We start from the raw sequence: 13,889 nt of genomic DNA on the forward strand, positions 1-13,889 counted from the left end.
TGAACAAGGTGCGATATCATCTATGAATCACACCTCTCAAATTCGCACCTTTGCTATGTGGTCACGCATTTCAACACCACATAAAACGAACAGCGACTACTCAAATTGCAAATGGCTGGGAGATTAATTAACTTAAAAATGTTACTTAATTTACTTAAAGTGTTTTACATGTTAAATGATTAAGATAGGTTAATAGCAGCCAAAAAAGCTCGAGTTACCTGAATTAATGCGAGAAAACATAATTGTATTAAACCTTTATCAGTTGCATCGCCTGAGAAATCACCAGCTGACTGCAGTTCTTTGAATACATCCATCCAGTAACCTGCAATTTGTCGTCTGTAGATACCCCACCAACTTTCAATTCTCTGGTTTGCTTGGCTTGTTCCTTGAAAGACACACGATCCATGCACAGTTCCCGTAGAGTCTTCACGAAGAAACTCTTGTAGCCTGTTTAAGTGGACATTTTCGGTACCAAAATCGGATCTGATTATTCAACAACAACTTATTCTGTTAGCAACAGCGTGGAAATAATACCCAGCTAATTACTCTGGGATTGTTGTTGCTGAAATAAGCTTGCATCCAGATGATGTGCCTCAAGAAACCATCAATGCAGCCGTTAACCGCTATGCCATTGCTTCAGTTTGTCGTAAAAATCCATGTGCCATAGATAGTTAGGCCCTGGCACTCCATAACATCTCCTCCGCAACCTTCTCCCTCTTCTTTCCTCCACACCTTATGGATCCAGACTTAACTGCATCTCTCTGACCATTGCTCTGGTCAGCCGTAAACCACTCAAACAGCATCTTTAATCCATCATTCGGTACCCATGCAGACGTCCCGTGATTAAGTCGTGATCACCAGAAATTAAATGGTTATTACATGATCGCAAGAAAATTATGTTGTGATCACGAGAAAACAAGAACATAAAATATTATAACGCATGGCCTCTTAGAACTTCCGTAGTTGACAGTGTATATTACAGCCGATTAATTTCATATTATTTGCATTAACACGTGGACACCACTTATTTTAGCAATGCTTGTTTTAGCGTAAGGGGTAATTCAGGTCTAAGTGTGCATACAATTATTTTAATGCATGACATGGATGTGAAGAACCCGAAACGAAGCTCACAGATGTGAAAACAGGAGTGTTTGAATGCACACCTAGGCATGTATTACCCTTCTTATATCATGGTCTTGCCACAATTAATAAGGTTAAAACTGTCATTGATTTTATAAAGACACTGTGACTATCTATGCAAACTGACTGGAACTACATGTGCAGTAAATAGTTTTAATGCACACCACCTTCAAGCCAATAAGAATCCAGTATTGAGACTGACCGTGGTATAATACAGTATGATCAAATTTTCCTTCCTACATGTGACCACCTCAAATTTATTGTTGCATAATGATTGAATGTATTGTTCTATTATAGAAACTTGGCCAATCATATTTCACCTGGCCATTGGACTATGTCCTTACTGACAGACTATGAGGTACAGCTTTAAAATTCTTTGCATGTGAGCCATTATTATCACCAGGGAAATGTCATCATATAATACATTGATAGTACACTATATGTATGTACAAAATGATCTTATTCCACTCTTAATTAACAGGGTCCACCACTTCAGCTTCAAGGGAATGACTGTGGAATTTTCATGTTGATTTAAAGTGTTCATAATTCCTATACCATTGTTTCTGATCTTATATTTTATATAACAAATGCAGTGTTTAGCAAACACAGAGTTTTGATTTTGTATTTTATTACGCCATGTATGTGACCCTTGGAAAGCCCTTTTATTTTTTGACAGTAAGTTTTAAGTATCAATTTTTAGGTTATTTGTTCACCAAAATGGGCTGAAAAGACAATTTAGTATGAGTGACAATTATAGATAATTATCAATGACAATTATTGAGAATGATTAAGATTTTTTACTTGAAATATTTTTTTAATTAGTTTGACATGAATCAGGAGGTGGTGGCGCCATCAAATCAAATGAATAAATGCAAATGTAAATGATGCCTTGTTGGCTATAACAATGTGGGACCTATTTATTGACACCATTTTTATAATGGTGGCATTGATCAGGACAAAATCCATGCTCCCTTCCTTTTCACCTTTGAGAGAATGCAGGACATGTAGTTTTTCATGCAGGAAGTATACGATAAAATAAATATTTTTGTGTCTTGCCGCACAATCCTGACATTTAAAAAGCTAACTGGTTGTGTAGATCTGGGTTAGTTCTATAAATGATTTTGTATTGTCATTTAGTTTAAGGTCTTGTAAAATGTATTTTAGGTGTTGTAAAATTAAAATTGTGTGGGTAAAAAAAACGTTACTTTATCCATCTAATTGTCTTAATCAAAATGTAATGAGTCCATCAAAGATTATATTCCTCATACATTATATTCACAACTATATTGTTGTACATGCATTCATAACTAACTGTTACAGAGACATTTGACTCAAAACACCCGGGCTGTGTTTAGAAGCCAAACTAATTTATGGAAAAAAGACGCTTTTCAGGCACAACAAAAAGCCATTACATTGCTTGACAACTCAATCAAAAGTCACATTGAAAGCTAGCTATATGGTTGCCGCTCGTATTGCTCCTAGTAAGAAAGCCTTTACAATCGCTGAGGCACTTATTTTGCCAAGTGCTGTTGATATGTGTCGAGTTACTGGGTGACGCAGTCCAATTTATCTCCAGTTGAATTGTAAAAAATAACATAATACATGTAACATGTATGAAATGTAACATGTAACATGTATGAAACATGTATGAAAGTAAGTTTGTTGACTATGTAAGATAATTAAACAATTTTAGATGTTTTAAACAGTTCATAATGCTCATAACACCAATTCTATTTGGTAAATTATTACAATATGTAACTTGGTGTGAATGAACATTTCTGCTAATGAATAGAATATTCCCCTCTTGTGTGTCAGACCTGTAATGTCGTGTTCAGACCAAACGCGAATGGCGTTTTTTTTTTTTATTAAGCGCAAGTGATTTATGTTAAGTCAATGCAAAGACGCGATAGACCTACTTGCGACGCGAACTGAGAGTACGCGTGACTCGCGCGAGGTAAAAAACTTTGGTAAAAAAAAACGATCTTTACACAATTTGAGAAATAAACTGTATAGATATACGAGATTGGAGCCGCCTGTCAGAAGCCCCTCGCATGACGCGAATTCGCGTCTGCAGTTGAGTGAATTTGACGCGCGAATGAAGCGAGTAAACTCAAAATGTTCAAGCGCCCAACTATGCGTGAATATCGCAATTTATTCGCGCAAGTCGCGTTTAGTCTGAACACACCGTAATGCTATGTATTATTTAATTATACATTAGTAAATCCCAATATCCCATCCAAATACAGACTAAGCACATATAGAAAATCCATTGACAAGTTTTATATTCCCTTTGGAGTCGTTCTAGTTATATTTTAAATCATGTCGATACATAGTTGACCTAAGTACATAAAGTTAATGCAAAGAAATGCACAATAAATGAAGCTGAAACTAATTATTATTTTAATAATCGGACGATTGTTTATTTTTGGAAAAAGGGCAAAAGAAAAATTTGATCTTTTGCTTATAATAACTAAATGAAACCCAAAATAAGGATATTTATTGTATTCTCTCAAAAATGAGTTCCACTTATATGATCTATAATTTTGTAAAGTAATACCTTTAATAAAAAAAGCTTAATCCAGTTTTAAACAATACAACTTTTTTAATATCCTAAATATAGGTAACAACCGAGTTGTAGCCCAGAGATGAGGAAATGTTCCCAGTGAATAATATACTTATTTTAAACTTGAAATGTTTGACATTTAGATTACTCCTTTTCATTCAACAAAAAGCAGTCTATATGGTTGACCGCGTCCCATGTGCCGTCTTGGGTTTCGTTTTCATTTTTACCGGTTTGGTAAAGGGGATTCCCATAGCGTGTTTCGCAATGTTCAGATTTCTCTTTCGAAAGGAAACGGACCCACGACTCTTGCCGTTTAAAGAACTGTAAGTAAAATGTGAGTAAGAAGTAAAGCCTATTGTGTTTTCCATCAGGCAATCCGGAAGTCGGTAAAATTGCACATGAACGTAAGCCTATAATATAGCCTAGTAAATGGATCACAGCATTTGGTTAAGGGCTCGGCATTGTCCAGGCCAATTGCGCTTTCATTCTGCGTTTTGCGGTAAACCTAAGCTCGAAAACGTTGAGACGGTAAAGTTTTCGAACATTTTGTTTGTGTCTGGAGGCGGGATTATCATTACGTATACAAATAGCCTCTGCGCGCGTGGCAACACAAACAACAAATATGTCTGCAACGCGACATTCAAAAGTATTCATGCTTATCAAATGTTATCGTTTACATTTATGTAGACCTTATCTGACCATACCTCAGCCAGAGCCATTGAGAGAGAGAGAGAGAGAGAGAGAGAGAGTGTGTCTTTGCCAACGGAAGTCCAAAAAACTGGAGAGTCACCTGATTCATGGAGCCTTTAGATGGTTCCAGGAAGTTGTCTTTAAATGCTTTATTTCTTTCATTTTTTTATTCATTAAATGCCTTTCGTCTATAAATGGGTTAAAAGTTTACCTCAGTTGGTCTGTTTAGTCGTAGCTCCATGCGTAACTAGTAACTTCTGGGAACTATTGAGAGCCTGTGTCATTTGATTCATGGAGACTTCAGATAGTTCGAGGAAGTTATGTTTTCTCTTTAAATTCTTTATTTCTTTCATTTTTTATTCATTAAATGGCTTTCGTCTTTAAATGGGTTAGAAGTTAACCTCAGTTGGTATGTTTAGTCCGAGCTCTCTGCGTTACTAGTAACTTCTGGGAGTCAACGTAGAAGACGTGACTCTCTCTCTCAATTGCTCTGACCTCAGCTAAATAAAATGACGTGTTATTTCCCACAGTCCGGGTTGTTCTACATAACACCCCCACCTATTACCTAATGGCCATGGAGCAATGGTGGCTCGAGGGTGTTTACAGGACCAAGACAAACTTTCCCAGAGAGTTCTGTTTGATTTTCTGTGGCGAACTAGTGAAACGAATTGTCGTTTGGACCAGATTGTGGCTGCGTCCAAATACCCTCACTTGTGGTCTTTGCACTTAACCGCTTGACTACTTTCATGACGTATTTCCTGTTTTTGGCCCTAGTGTTTTAGTCGGCATGAAGATCCCAAGTGGAATTAAGTATTTCTAACCCGATGGGACACTTGTAGTGGCAAAATTGATCACCAAATGTTGGAAGAAATCAAGATCAAGAAGCCAAGTTTCAAGGCTTTCAATCTTTAATTTACTCGAGCAAAAGAGAGATATACAAAGTTCATCTGAAGATGTCCAACGAATACATATACATTTAGACATTTGGCAGATGCTTTTATCCAATGCGACTTACATTGCTTTATCCTATACATTTCACATAGGTATTTGCAATCCCCTGGGATCGAACCCACAACCTTGCGTTGTTAACGCAATGCTCTTACAGGAGCTACAGGAAAGCTGAATACACATCTGACTCCATCTTTTATACATTGTTCTCAAGTTGTTATCCCAGTTTACCCAATTAGGTTTTGCATGACATCACTTATTTTTGTTAGTCCATCCACAGTTAAATATTCAGCTTCATTTATCAACTTTCAACTGTGGCGGACCCTTTCTTAAGTTTTTTAAAAGAAAAACACATACATCCGTCTTTAAAATGTGGAAACATGTCACTTTGTCAGTTACTAATACAGGAAAGACACGTTGTCATTTATCACGCCTAGCTTAGTGCTTAGTGTACTTAAAGGGTAAACATGTACTTCAATCAAGATAATATTGACTGAAACTAGTGTTCGTGTGTTTGTTTGTAACTTGAACCAACTGATGTGTTGTATGTGCGTACAAATCATATGTGTACGTGTGATGCTAAGCAGATGCCTTATGCTTAGCTTGGTGCCCATCCGGGCCAATAGCCTCTAAAACTACCTTAACTATATTCTTTTATATAAGAAAACTCAATAATATATAAAGAATAAACACCATACACACTTAGCAAGTGCAAACATGTGGTGTTTTTAATTATGAGATAAAAAGCAGTTTTACAAGATACATAACTCTGGAGTTTTCACCAATAAAATATGTAACACTGCATTTTGCTAGGAAATTATTTGAAATATGTAATTATGTAGTCAAGTCAGATTTATTTTTATAGCGCTTTATTTGTATTGTATCAAAGAACAAAAAAAAAGAAAAACACATTTTAGCCAAACATAGAATAAATAAAGAAATATCTTTCAAAGTAGTAGTATAACATACACTGAAAAGCTTTCCACAACATCTCGCAAGACTAGAGCAAAAAATCACACGATTCATATCCAGAACGTGATGCATGATTGGATACACTTCGCCCTAAATACCGCTCGGAAGTGGTATTCGTGGAGAGTGTGGGTTTAGTGTGCGTTAAGGGCACTGCACTTTGGCATTTTTAAGACATTGGACACACTTGCGCTCACACTAGCTTGAATAGCCCTTTATCGTCCGTATATACACTATGTAATAAAAATATGAAACTAAAATACCTAATGTTGCCACGATTTGTTTATAAAAGTAGAAATGAGTAGTTTCTTAAGTCAGTTATAGATAAAATATGAAAGTAATGTTTTGTACTTTGCACTTGCATGCGGCGTTTGATTTAATTCACCTTGTTTTGTTTCAGTTTTTTCATATAATTGGAGCAATTATATATCACAGAAGAAGATGACATCTTCGGAAATCTTGAACTACATGTTGCCTTCCATCTCAGTTGTCCATACAGTACATCAATGATGATTGTGTTAAAGCCATCATGTGATCACATAAATTGACTACTCTACATTTTTTATACCATGTACACTTTAAGGATTATCATCATCATTACTTCTTTTATTGTCCCTCTAAATTATGAATTTTGTTTTTGTGGATGTTCCCGAGCGGAATATGAGATATTCAATCAGTGCTGCCCCATGTGTGCTGCAGGTAAGACAAGAATAAATATTTAAATAGTAGCCTACGTTAAATCAGTAAATCTTTCGTAACATAACTTTTTTGGTATAAATACACATTTTAGATACGAATTTAAGATAAATTCAATCTTACCTCTGCAGGGAATCATGTTCTTTGGCACTGCGCAGATGATTCCAGTACAACATGTGTTCCCTGCCCTGAATTCACCTTCATCGATGCATCTAACGGTTTTACCAACTGCTTCCCTTGTGCTGTGTGTGATATAGGTGACTGTTTCCCTGAATATTTAAAATGTTACATTTTGTTTAACAACACAATCAATGGAGCCTATAGCTTGATAGTGGAGATCATTGTCCATTAATGCAAGTCAACTCAAGATATGATTCAGAGAAACTTATTTGCTTCAGATGCATGCTTCACTAACCCAAAATGTCTATCTGGGCAAGGTGTAAAAGTGAATAAAGTCTGCACCAGATCTTCAAACACTCTTTGTGGACCACTAGAAGGATTTTACTGCATTGACACAAATAAGGGCAGCTGTACTTTAGCTGTGAAACACTCTACATGTAGCCCTGGGAAATACATCAAACAAGCAGGTATGTGATAACACCAAAACAATAAACAAAGTTTTTTGTACACTTCATGTTTTAAGATAAGAAAAATATAAGCACATTTGTAATAAGATTTTTTTACTTTTCTTTAATTTCTTCTCTTGACAGACAAACAGGGATGAATATTAACAGTGATCATACATTCATTGTCTCTGCAGGTACTGCCTCCACAGATACTGTGTGTGGTGACTGTATAGGTGAAACATATTCAAACGGATCTTTCTCATCCTGTTTGGCACACACAAAGTGAGTGCTGACCTAAACTGATTGTGATGAGTTTGTGAATTTTTTCAACAAATCTGCTGATGTATAACATTCACAGATGTGAGGCCCTGGGGCTCATTGAAACACATCAAGGAACACATTCATCTGATGCTGAATGTGGAAACTCATCTGCTGTGACAGCAATCATCACTAGTAGCATTATAGGAACTCTAATATTATTTTTATCACTAATTGTTTTTGCTCGTTTTTGTAAGAAGAACAAGTCTAGTTCAGGTAAGCTTCATTTACTTATTCATTTAGTCATTTATTCATTTATGTAAATTCTCTCAAATTACTATAGTGACAGTTGTGCTTCAATGATCAGTCTAGCTTCGTCTGACTAGAAAAAGATTCAGTAGCTATTGTTATACCATGCAAGAAAGTGTTTTTAAAACATTGTCCTGTGAGACATTTATGAATCTCGTGATGGTGAGACATATACAGTCAGGTCCATAAATATTGGGACATTGACACAATTCTAACATTTTAGGCTCTATACACCACCACAATGGATTTCATATGAAACGAACAAGATGTGCTTTAACTGCAGACTGTCAGCTTTAATTTGAGGGTATTTACATTCAAAATCAGGTGAATGGGATAGGAATTACAACAGGTTGCATATGTGCCTCCCACTTGTTAAGGGACCAAAAGTAATAGGACAGAATAATAATCATGAATCAAGCTTTCACTTTTTAATACTTGGTTGCAAAATTCTTTGCAGTCAATTACAGTCTGAAGTCTGGAATGCATAGACATCACCAGACGCTGGGTTTCATCCCCGGTGATGCTCTGCCAGGCCTCTATTGCAACTGTCTTGAGTTCCTGCTTGTTCTTGGGGCATTTTCCCTTCAGTTTTGTCTTCAGCAAGTGAAATGCATGCTCAATCGGAATCTGGTCAGGTGATTTGGCCATTGCATAACAGTCCACTTCTTTCCCTTCAAAAACTATTTGGTTGCTTTTGCAGTATGCGTTGGGTCATTGTCCGTCTGCACTGTGATGCGCCGTCCAATGAGTTCTGAAGCATTTGGCTGAATATGAGCAGATAATATTGTCCGAAACACTTCAGAATTCATCCTGCTGCTTTTGTCAGCGGTCACATCATCAATAAATACAAGAGAACCAGTTCCACTGACAGCCATACATGCCCACGCCATGACACTACCACCACCATGCTTCACTGATGAGGTGGTATGCTTAGGATCATGAGCAGTTCCTTTCCTTCTCCATACTCTTCTCTTCCCATCACTCTGGTACAAGTTGATCTTGGTCTCATCTGACCATAGGATGTTGTTCCAGAACTGTGAAGGCTTTTTTAGATGTCGTTTGGCAAACTATAATCTGGCCTTCCTGTTTTTGAGGCTATCCAATGGTTTACATCTTGTGGTGAACCCTCTGTATTCAGTCTGGTGAAGTCTTCTCTTGATTGTTGACTTTGTCAGACATACACCTACCTCCTGGAGAGTGTTCTTGATCTGGCCACATGTTGTGAAGCATGTTTTCTTCACCAGGGAAAGAATTATTCGGTCATCCACCACAGTTGTTTTCCGTGGTCTTCCTGGTCTTTTGGTGTTGCTGAGCTCACCGGTGCGTTCCTTCTTTTTAAGAATGTTCCAAACAATTGTTTTGGCAACGCCTAATGTTTTTGCTATCTCTCTGATGGGTTCGTTTTGTTTTTTCAGCCTAATAATGGCTTCCTTCAGTGATAGTGACAGCTCTTTGGATCTCATCTTGACAGTTGACAGCAACAGATTCCAACTGCAACTAGAACACTTGAAATGAACTCTGGACCGTTATCTGCTCATTGTAATTGGGATAGTGAGGGAATAACACACACCTGGCCATGGAACAGCTGATAAGCCAATTGTCCCATTACTTTTGGTCCCTTAACAAGTTGGAGGCACATATGCAAACTGTTGTAATTCCTACACCGTTCACCTGATTTGGATGTAAATACCCTCAAAAGTAAGCTGACAGTCTGCAGTTAAATTTGTTGAAACTTGTTTGTTTCATTTGAAATACATTGTGGTGGTGTATAGAGCCAAAAATGTTAGAATTGTGGTGATGTCCCAATATTTATGGACCTGACTGTATCTACTTATAAATACAATACAGCACCCACCAACAATATTAAAAATCAGTACAACATTTTTAAATAATAGTGAATAATAAAATGAAAAAATGAATGAATATATGATATATAAAATTTAATAAATGCACAATACTAAGTAATGGTTAGTAAATATATAATGGAATTATTGAAATATATGAAATAAAACGTGTGTAAAATTATTCTACTCAAATCTATCAATTATGAGCCAATTAACAGCGTAAATAGGATATTCTGTTAATATTCATAAGTAAGGACGATTACTTTATTAACAACTGTATTTTTATCTTCTCACATCAAACAGGGATTCAGGTATACTGAATATATACTTCTATATAAATACAATTATTTAATGTGAATAAGAAACAACTGTAAATATATTTGTTATAAATAAAATATGTGGATTTTATTTATTTTTCTGCAGGAAGTGGGAACCAGTTTAACAGGTAAGTGTGATGAAATTCTCATTTGGGGTCTGGTTAAGTTAATCTGCATTTGTATAAATAATTCTTCAAATAAAAGATATTGAGGTGAAAACTCTTACTGTTTCACTGTGGGAAAATAATACAAGGTGCATATTCCTTATGTTTCAGATAAAGGGGAAGGAGAAAATGATGAACACAACAGCTTGAAGCTGGAAGAAATTGAAATGGTTGTAGATCTGAATCCACTCACAGACATTCTGTGAAGCCAGAAGGACAGTGGATAAATGAGCAAACAGTAATTCACTCTAAACAAAACTAAACTTATGAATGTAATGGTGTTATTGCACACACATGTTTGTGTGTATTATATTTAATTATATGAAACATCATGTTCAACCAAGTGCAAAGATTAGGGAACATGAAGACAAATCATGGTCTCAATCATACAACTGACACTAATGGTACAACTGACACTAATTCTGTATATCTCTGGCTGAATACGAAATCACATACTGAACGAGTAGGTACTTCATTTCAGTAGGTACGTACTCAACAGGGCTAAATGGGTACGTCCTTTTTTTACCTGAATGGGTATAGTAAGGCTGAGTCCAATTTTCGCACTGGACCACTTGACTACTTTCATGACGTATTTCCTGTTTTTTGCCTAGTGGGTGCGAAGATCCCAAATGAGCATGTAGTGTTTCTAACCCGATGGGACACACTTATGAAGTAAAAACATGGAACGTTAATTAATGTGGTTTTCCTAAGTATGTGATAAAAAGCAGTTCCCCTTCAGTCGGTCTCTCGACGTTGTGTTGAGAGACGACTGGGGTTTGATCTTGAGAACCTATCATCTCCGAGAGGAATTTCTAAACGGCAATAGGATTGGCGAATGGCCTGCCCACGCAAGTCTCCGCCCCGTACATACGGGTATAAAAGGAAGATGGCGGCGGTCATTCATTCACCCTTTTTGTTCTTCGGAACTGTTTGCACTATATGTGTCAAATTTATTTTTTCTTCGAGAGAGTCTTTCTTCTCCTGCCGGCGCGACGTGGAAGCAGCGGATCCCCTGGTGTGATGACGGTCTTCCCTTCGACTTCCCGGCAAATTCCCACAGAGCCTTATTCTAAAAGAGCAAATTTCCCAGCTGCTGAGCATGTCTCGCAGCTGTGTCCTTGGGTGCGGCAGACTCATTCCCGAGTCAGACGGCCATGAAACCTGCGTCACATGTTTGGGCGTCAAGCATGCTGAAGCAGGTTTCAGTGATACGACATGTCCTATCTGCGAGGACATGTCTATCAAGGTGTTGCGGTCACGGCTGGCGACGTTCTTCGGAACTGTTGCCGCCAACCCGCTCGCTTCTCAGGCGAGTTCGGCTGCCGCTTCGGCGAAGTCGACCGCCTCGACGAGCAGCGGGGGTGATATGGGAACTGCTATGGATGTCGCTTCGCCAGCTCCGGCTCGGCGAACCGCCCATACCCCAGTTCGCTCACCTGGTGCGTCCCCGATGGACGGCGGTAGACCGTTCCATAGCGGGCAGACTCGCAAGAGGGATGATGACGAAATCTCTGTCGAGGCATCGGACAGCTGCCTACTGGCATCAGACGGGGACGATCTCTCCGAGCTCCTGTCCACGGGCGGTAGAGCTCGTGATGGGACCGACCCGGAGATGTCGGCCATGCTTGCCCGGGCAGCCGTGAGCATCGGGTTGCAGCGCGCTAACCCGCCCTCCCCGAAACGCTCGCGGCTTGATGAATGGTACCTGGGTACGGGTCGCGGCCAAAAACCGCGAACCACCCCGGTGCCGTTCTTCCCGGAAGTGCATGAGGAGCTCACGAGGTCTTGGAATGCACCTTTCTCGGCGCGTTCTACACTCGTGGGCTCGGCGGCTGTGACTTCCCTGGATGGCGGGGCGGCCCGAGGCTACGTCGACATCCCCCAGGTGGAGCGTGCTGTAGCGGTGCACCTCTGCCCGCAGACGGCTGCCACCTGGAGGGGTCGACCTAGACTCCCGTCTAGGGCGTGTAAGCTCTCTTCGACCCTGGTGTCGAAAGCTTACAACGCCGCTGGACAGGCCGCCTCCGCCCTCCACGCCATGGCGATTCTCCAGGTCTTTCAGGCTAAAGTCCTGAAGGATTTGGATGAAGGGAAGCCCGACCCCACTCGCATGAGTGAGTTGCGTACTGCCACGACCTCGCGCTGCGAGCGACGAAGGCCACGGCAGGCGCATTAGGTCGGTCGATGTCCTCTATGGTGGCCCAAGAGAGGCATCTGTGGTTGAACCTTGCGCAGATGGGTGAGGCACAGAAGGCCCGCTTTCTGGATGCCCCCATCTCGCAACCAGGGCTGTTCGGTGACACCATGGAGAACGTGGCACAGCAGTTCTCCGCGGTACAGAAGCAGACGGAGGCGATTCAACAGATTTTGCCCCGCCGCGGCATGACCACCCATCGGTCGTCACGTCCCCGAGCGCAGCCTGCTTCCCAACAGCCCCGCCCCTCTGCTGTGGCCCCTCCGGTTCCGGATCCTGAACAGGTACCTGCACAAGCTACCGTTCCGGATGCTGACTCAGAAGCGCATCTTGGAGTCAGTTCGACACCAAGATTGGTTCGTGGCAATCGACCTGAAGGACGCGTACTTTCACGTCTCCATTCTTCCTCGACACCGACCGTTTCTACGGTTCGCGTTCGAGGGGAAGGCGTATCAGTACAGGGTCCTGCCCTTCGGTCTGGCCCTGTCTCCGCGGGTTTTTTCGAAACTCGCCCAGGCCGCCCTAGCTCCCCTCAGGGAACAGGGCGTGCGTATACTCAACTATCTCGACGACTGGCTTATTTTGGCACACTCGCGAGATGTGTTGAGTACGCAAAGGGATCTTGTGCTCGGGCACCTAGACCGTTTGGGCCTCCAGGTCAACCGAGAGAAGAGCAAGCTCTCCCCAGCGCAGAGCATCTCGTATCTCGGGATGGAACTAGACTCTGTCCACATGTCGGCGCAGCTCACTACCGAGCGTGCACAGTCGGTGCTACGCTGCCTGACACAGGTCAGGCAGGCCACAGCGGTCCCACTGAAACTATTTCAGAGGCTCCTGGGGCACATGGCATCCTCAGCCGGGGTAATCCCGCTTGGGTTGATGCACATGCGACCGCTACAGCACTGGCTTCAGAGTCGGGTTCCGAGGACGGCGTGGCACCGCGGCACCAGGCGGATTACGATCACGCCCCTGTGCCGTCGTACCCTCATCCCTTGGGCAAAGTTGTCCTTCTAGCGAGCGGGAGTTCGGACAGGTTTCGAGGCGCGTCGTAGTTACGACAGACGCTTCCCTGCAGGGATGGGGGGCAGTGTGCAACGGGCACGCAGTAGCAGGGCGGTGGACGGGCCCCCGACTGCGATGGCACATAAATTGCCTAGAGTTGCTGGCAGTTCATCTAGCACTGAGTAGGCTAAGACCCCTAGTGCAAGACAGACACGTGCTAGTCCGGTCG

At 40.9% G+C, this 13,889-nt stretch overlaps 1 protein-coding gene across 5 annotated transcripts; it reads left to right on the forward strand.

The window, feature by feature from the left end:
* Positions 1 to 3,926: 3,926 nt before the first annotated feature.
* LOC130439813 (tumor necrosis factor receptor superfamily member 14-like) lies at positions 3,927 to 13,542 on the forward strand. Of its 5 annotated transcripts, XM_056772384.1 has the most exons (8): positions 3,944 to 4,026; positions 6,711 to 7,009; positions 7,138 to 7,263; positions 7,444 to 7,593; positions 7,767 to 7,854; positions 7,931 to 8,106; positions 10,407 to 10,428; positions 10,576 to 13,542. In XM_056772384.1, exons 2-8 carry the CDS (start codon positions 6,880 to 6,882, stop codon positions 10,577 to 10,579), a joined length of 696 nt encoding a protein of 231 aa, XP_056628362.1. In that variant the 5' UTR covers positions 3,944 to 4,026; positions 6,711 to 6,879; the 3' UTR covers positions 10,580 to 13,542. The 5 variants fall into 5 exon arrangements, with proteins under 5 accessions (XP_056628361.1, XP_056628363.1, XP_056628362.1 ...); XM_056772383.1 differs by lacking the exons at positions 10,407 to 10,428; positions 10,576 to 13,542 and having other exon boundaries at positions 3,927 to 4,037; positions 7,931 to 8,340; XM_056772385.1 differs by lacking the exons at positions 10,407 to 10,428; positions 10,576 to 13,542 and having other exon boundaries at positions 3,943 to 4,026; positions 6,965 to 7,009; positions 7,931 to 8,340.
* Positions 13,543 to 13,889: the final 347 nt, after the last annotated feature.

Source organism: Triplophysa dalaica, chromosome 18, assembly GCF_015846415.1.
Source record: "Triplophysa dalaica isolate WHDGS20190420 chromosome 18, ASM1584641v1, whole genome shotgun sequence".
Classification (NCBI taxonomy): domain Eukaryota; kingdom Metazoa; phylum Chordata; class Actinopteri; order Cypriniformes; family Nemacheilidae; genus Triplophysa; species Triplophysa dalaica.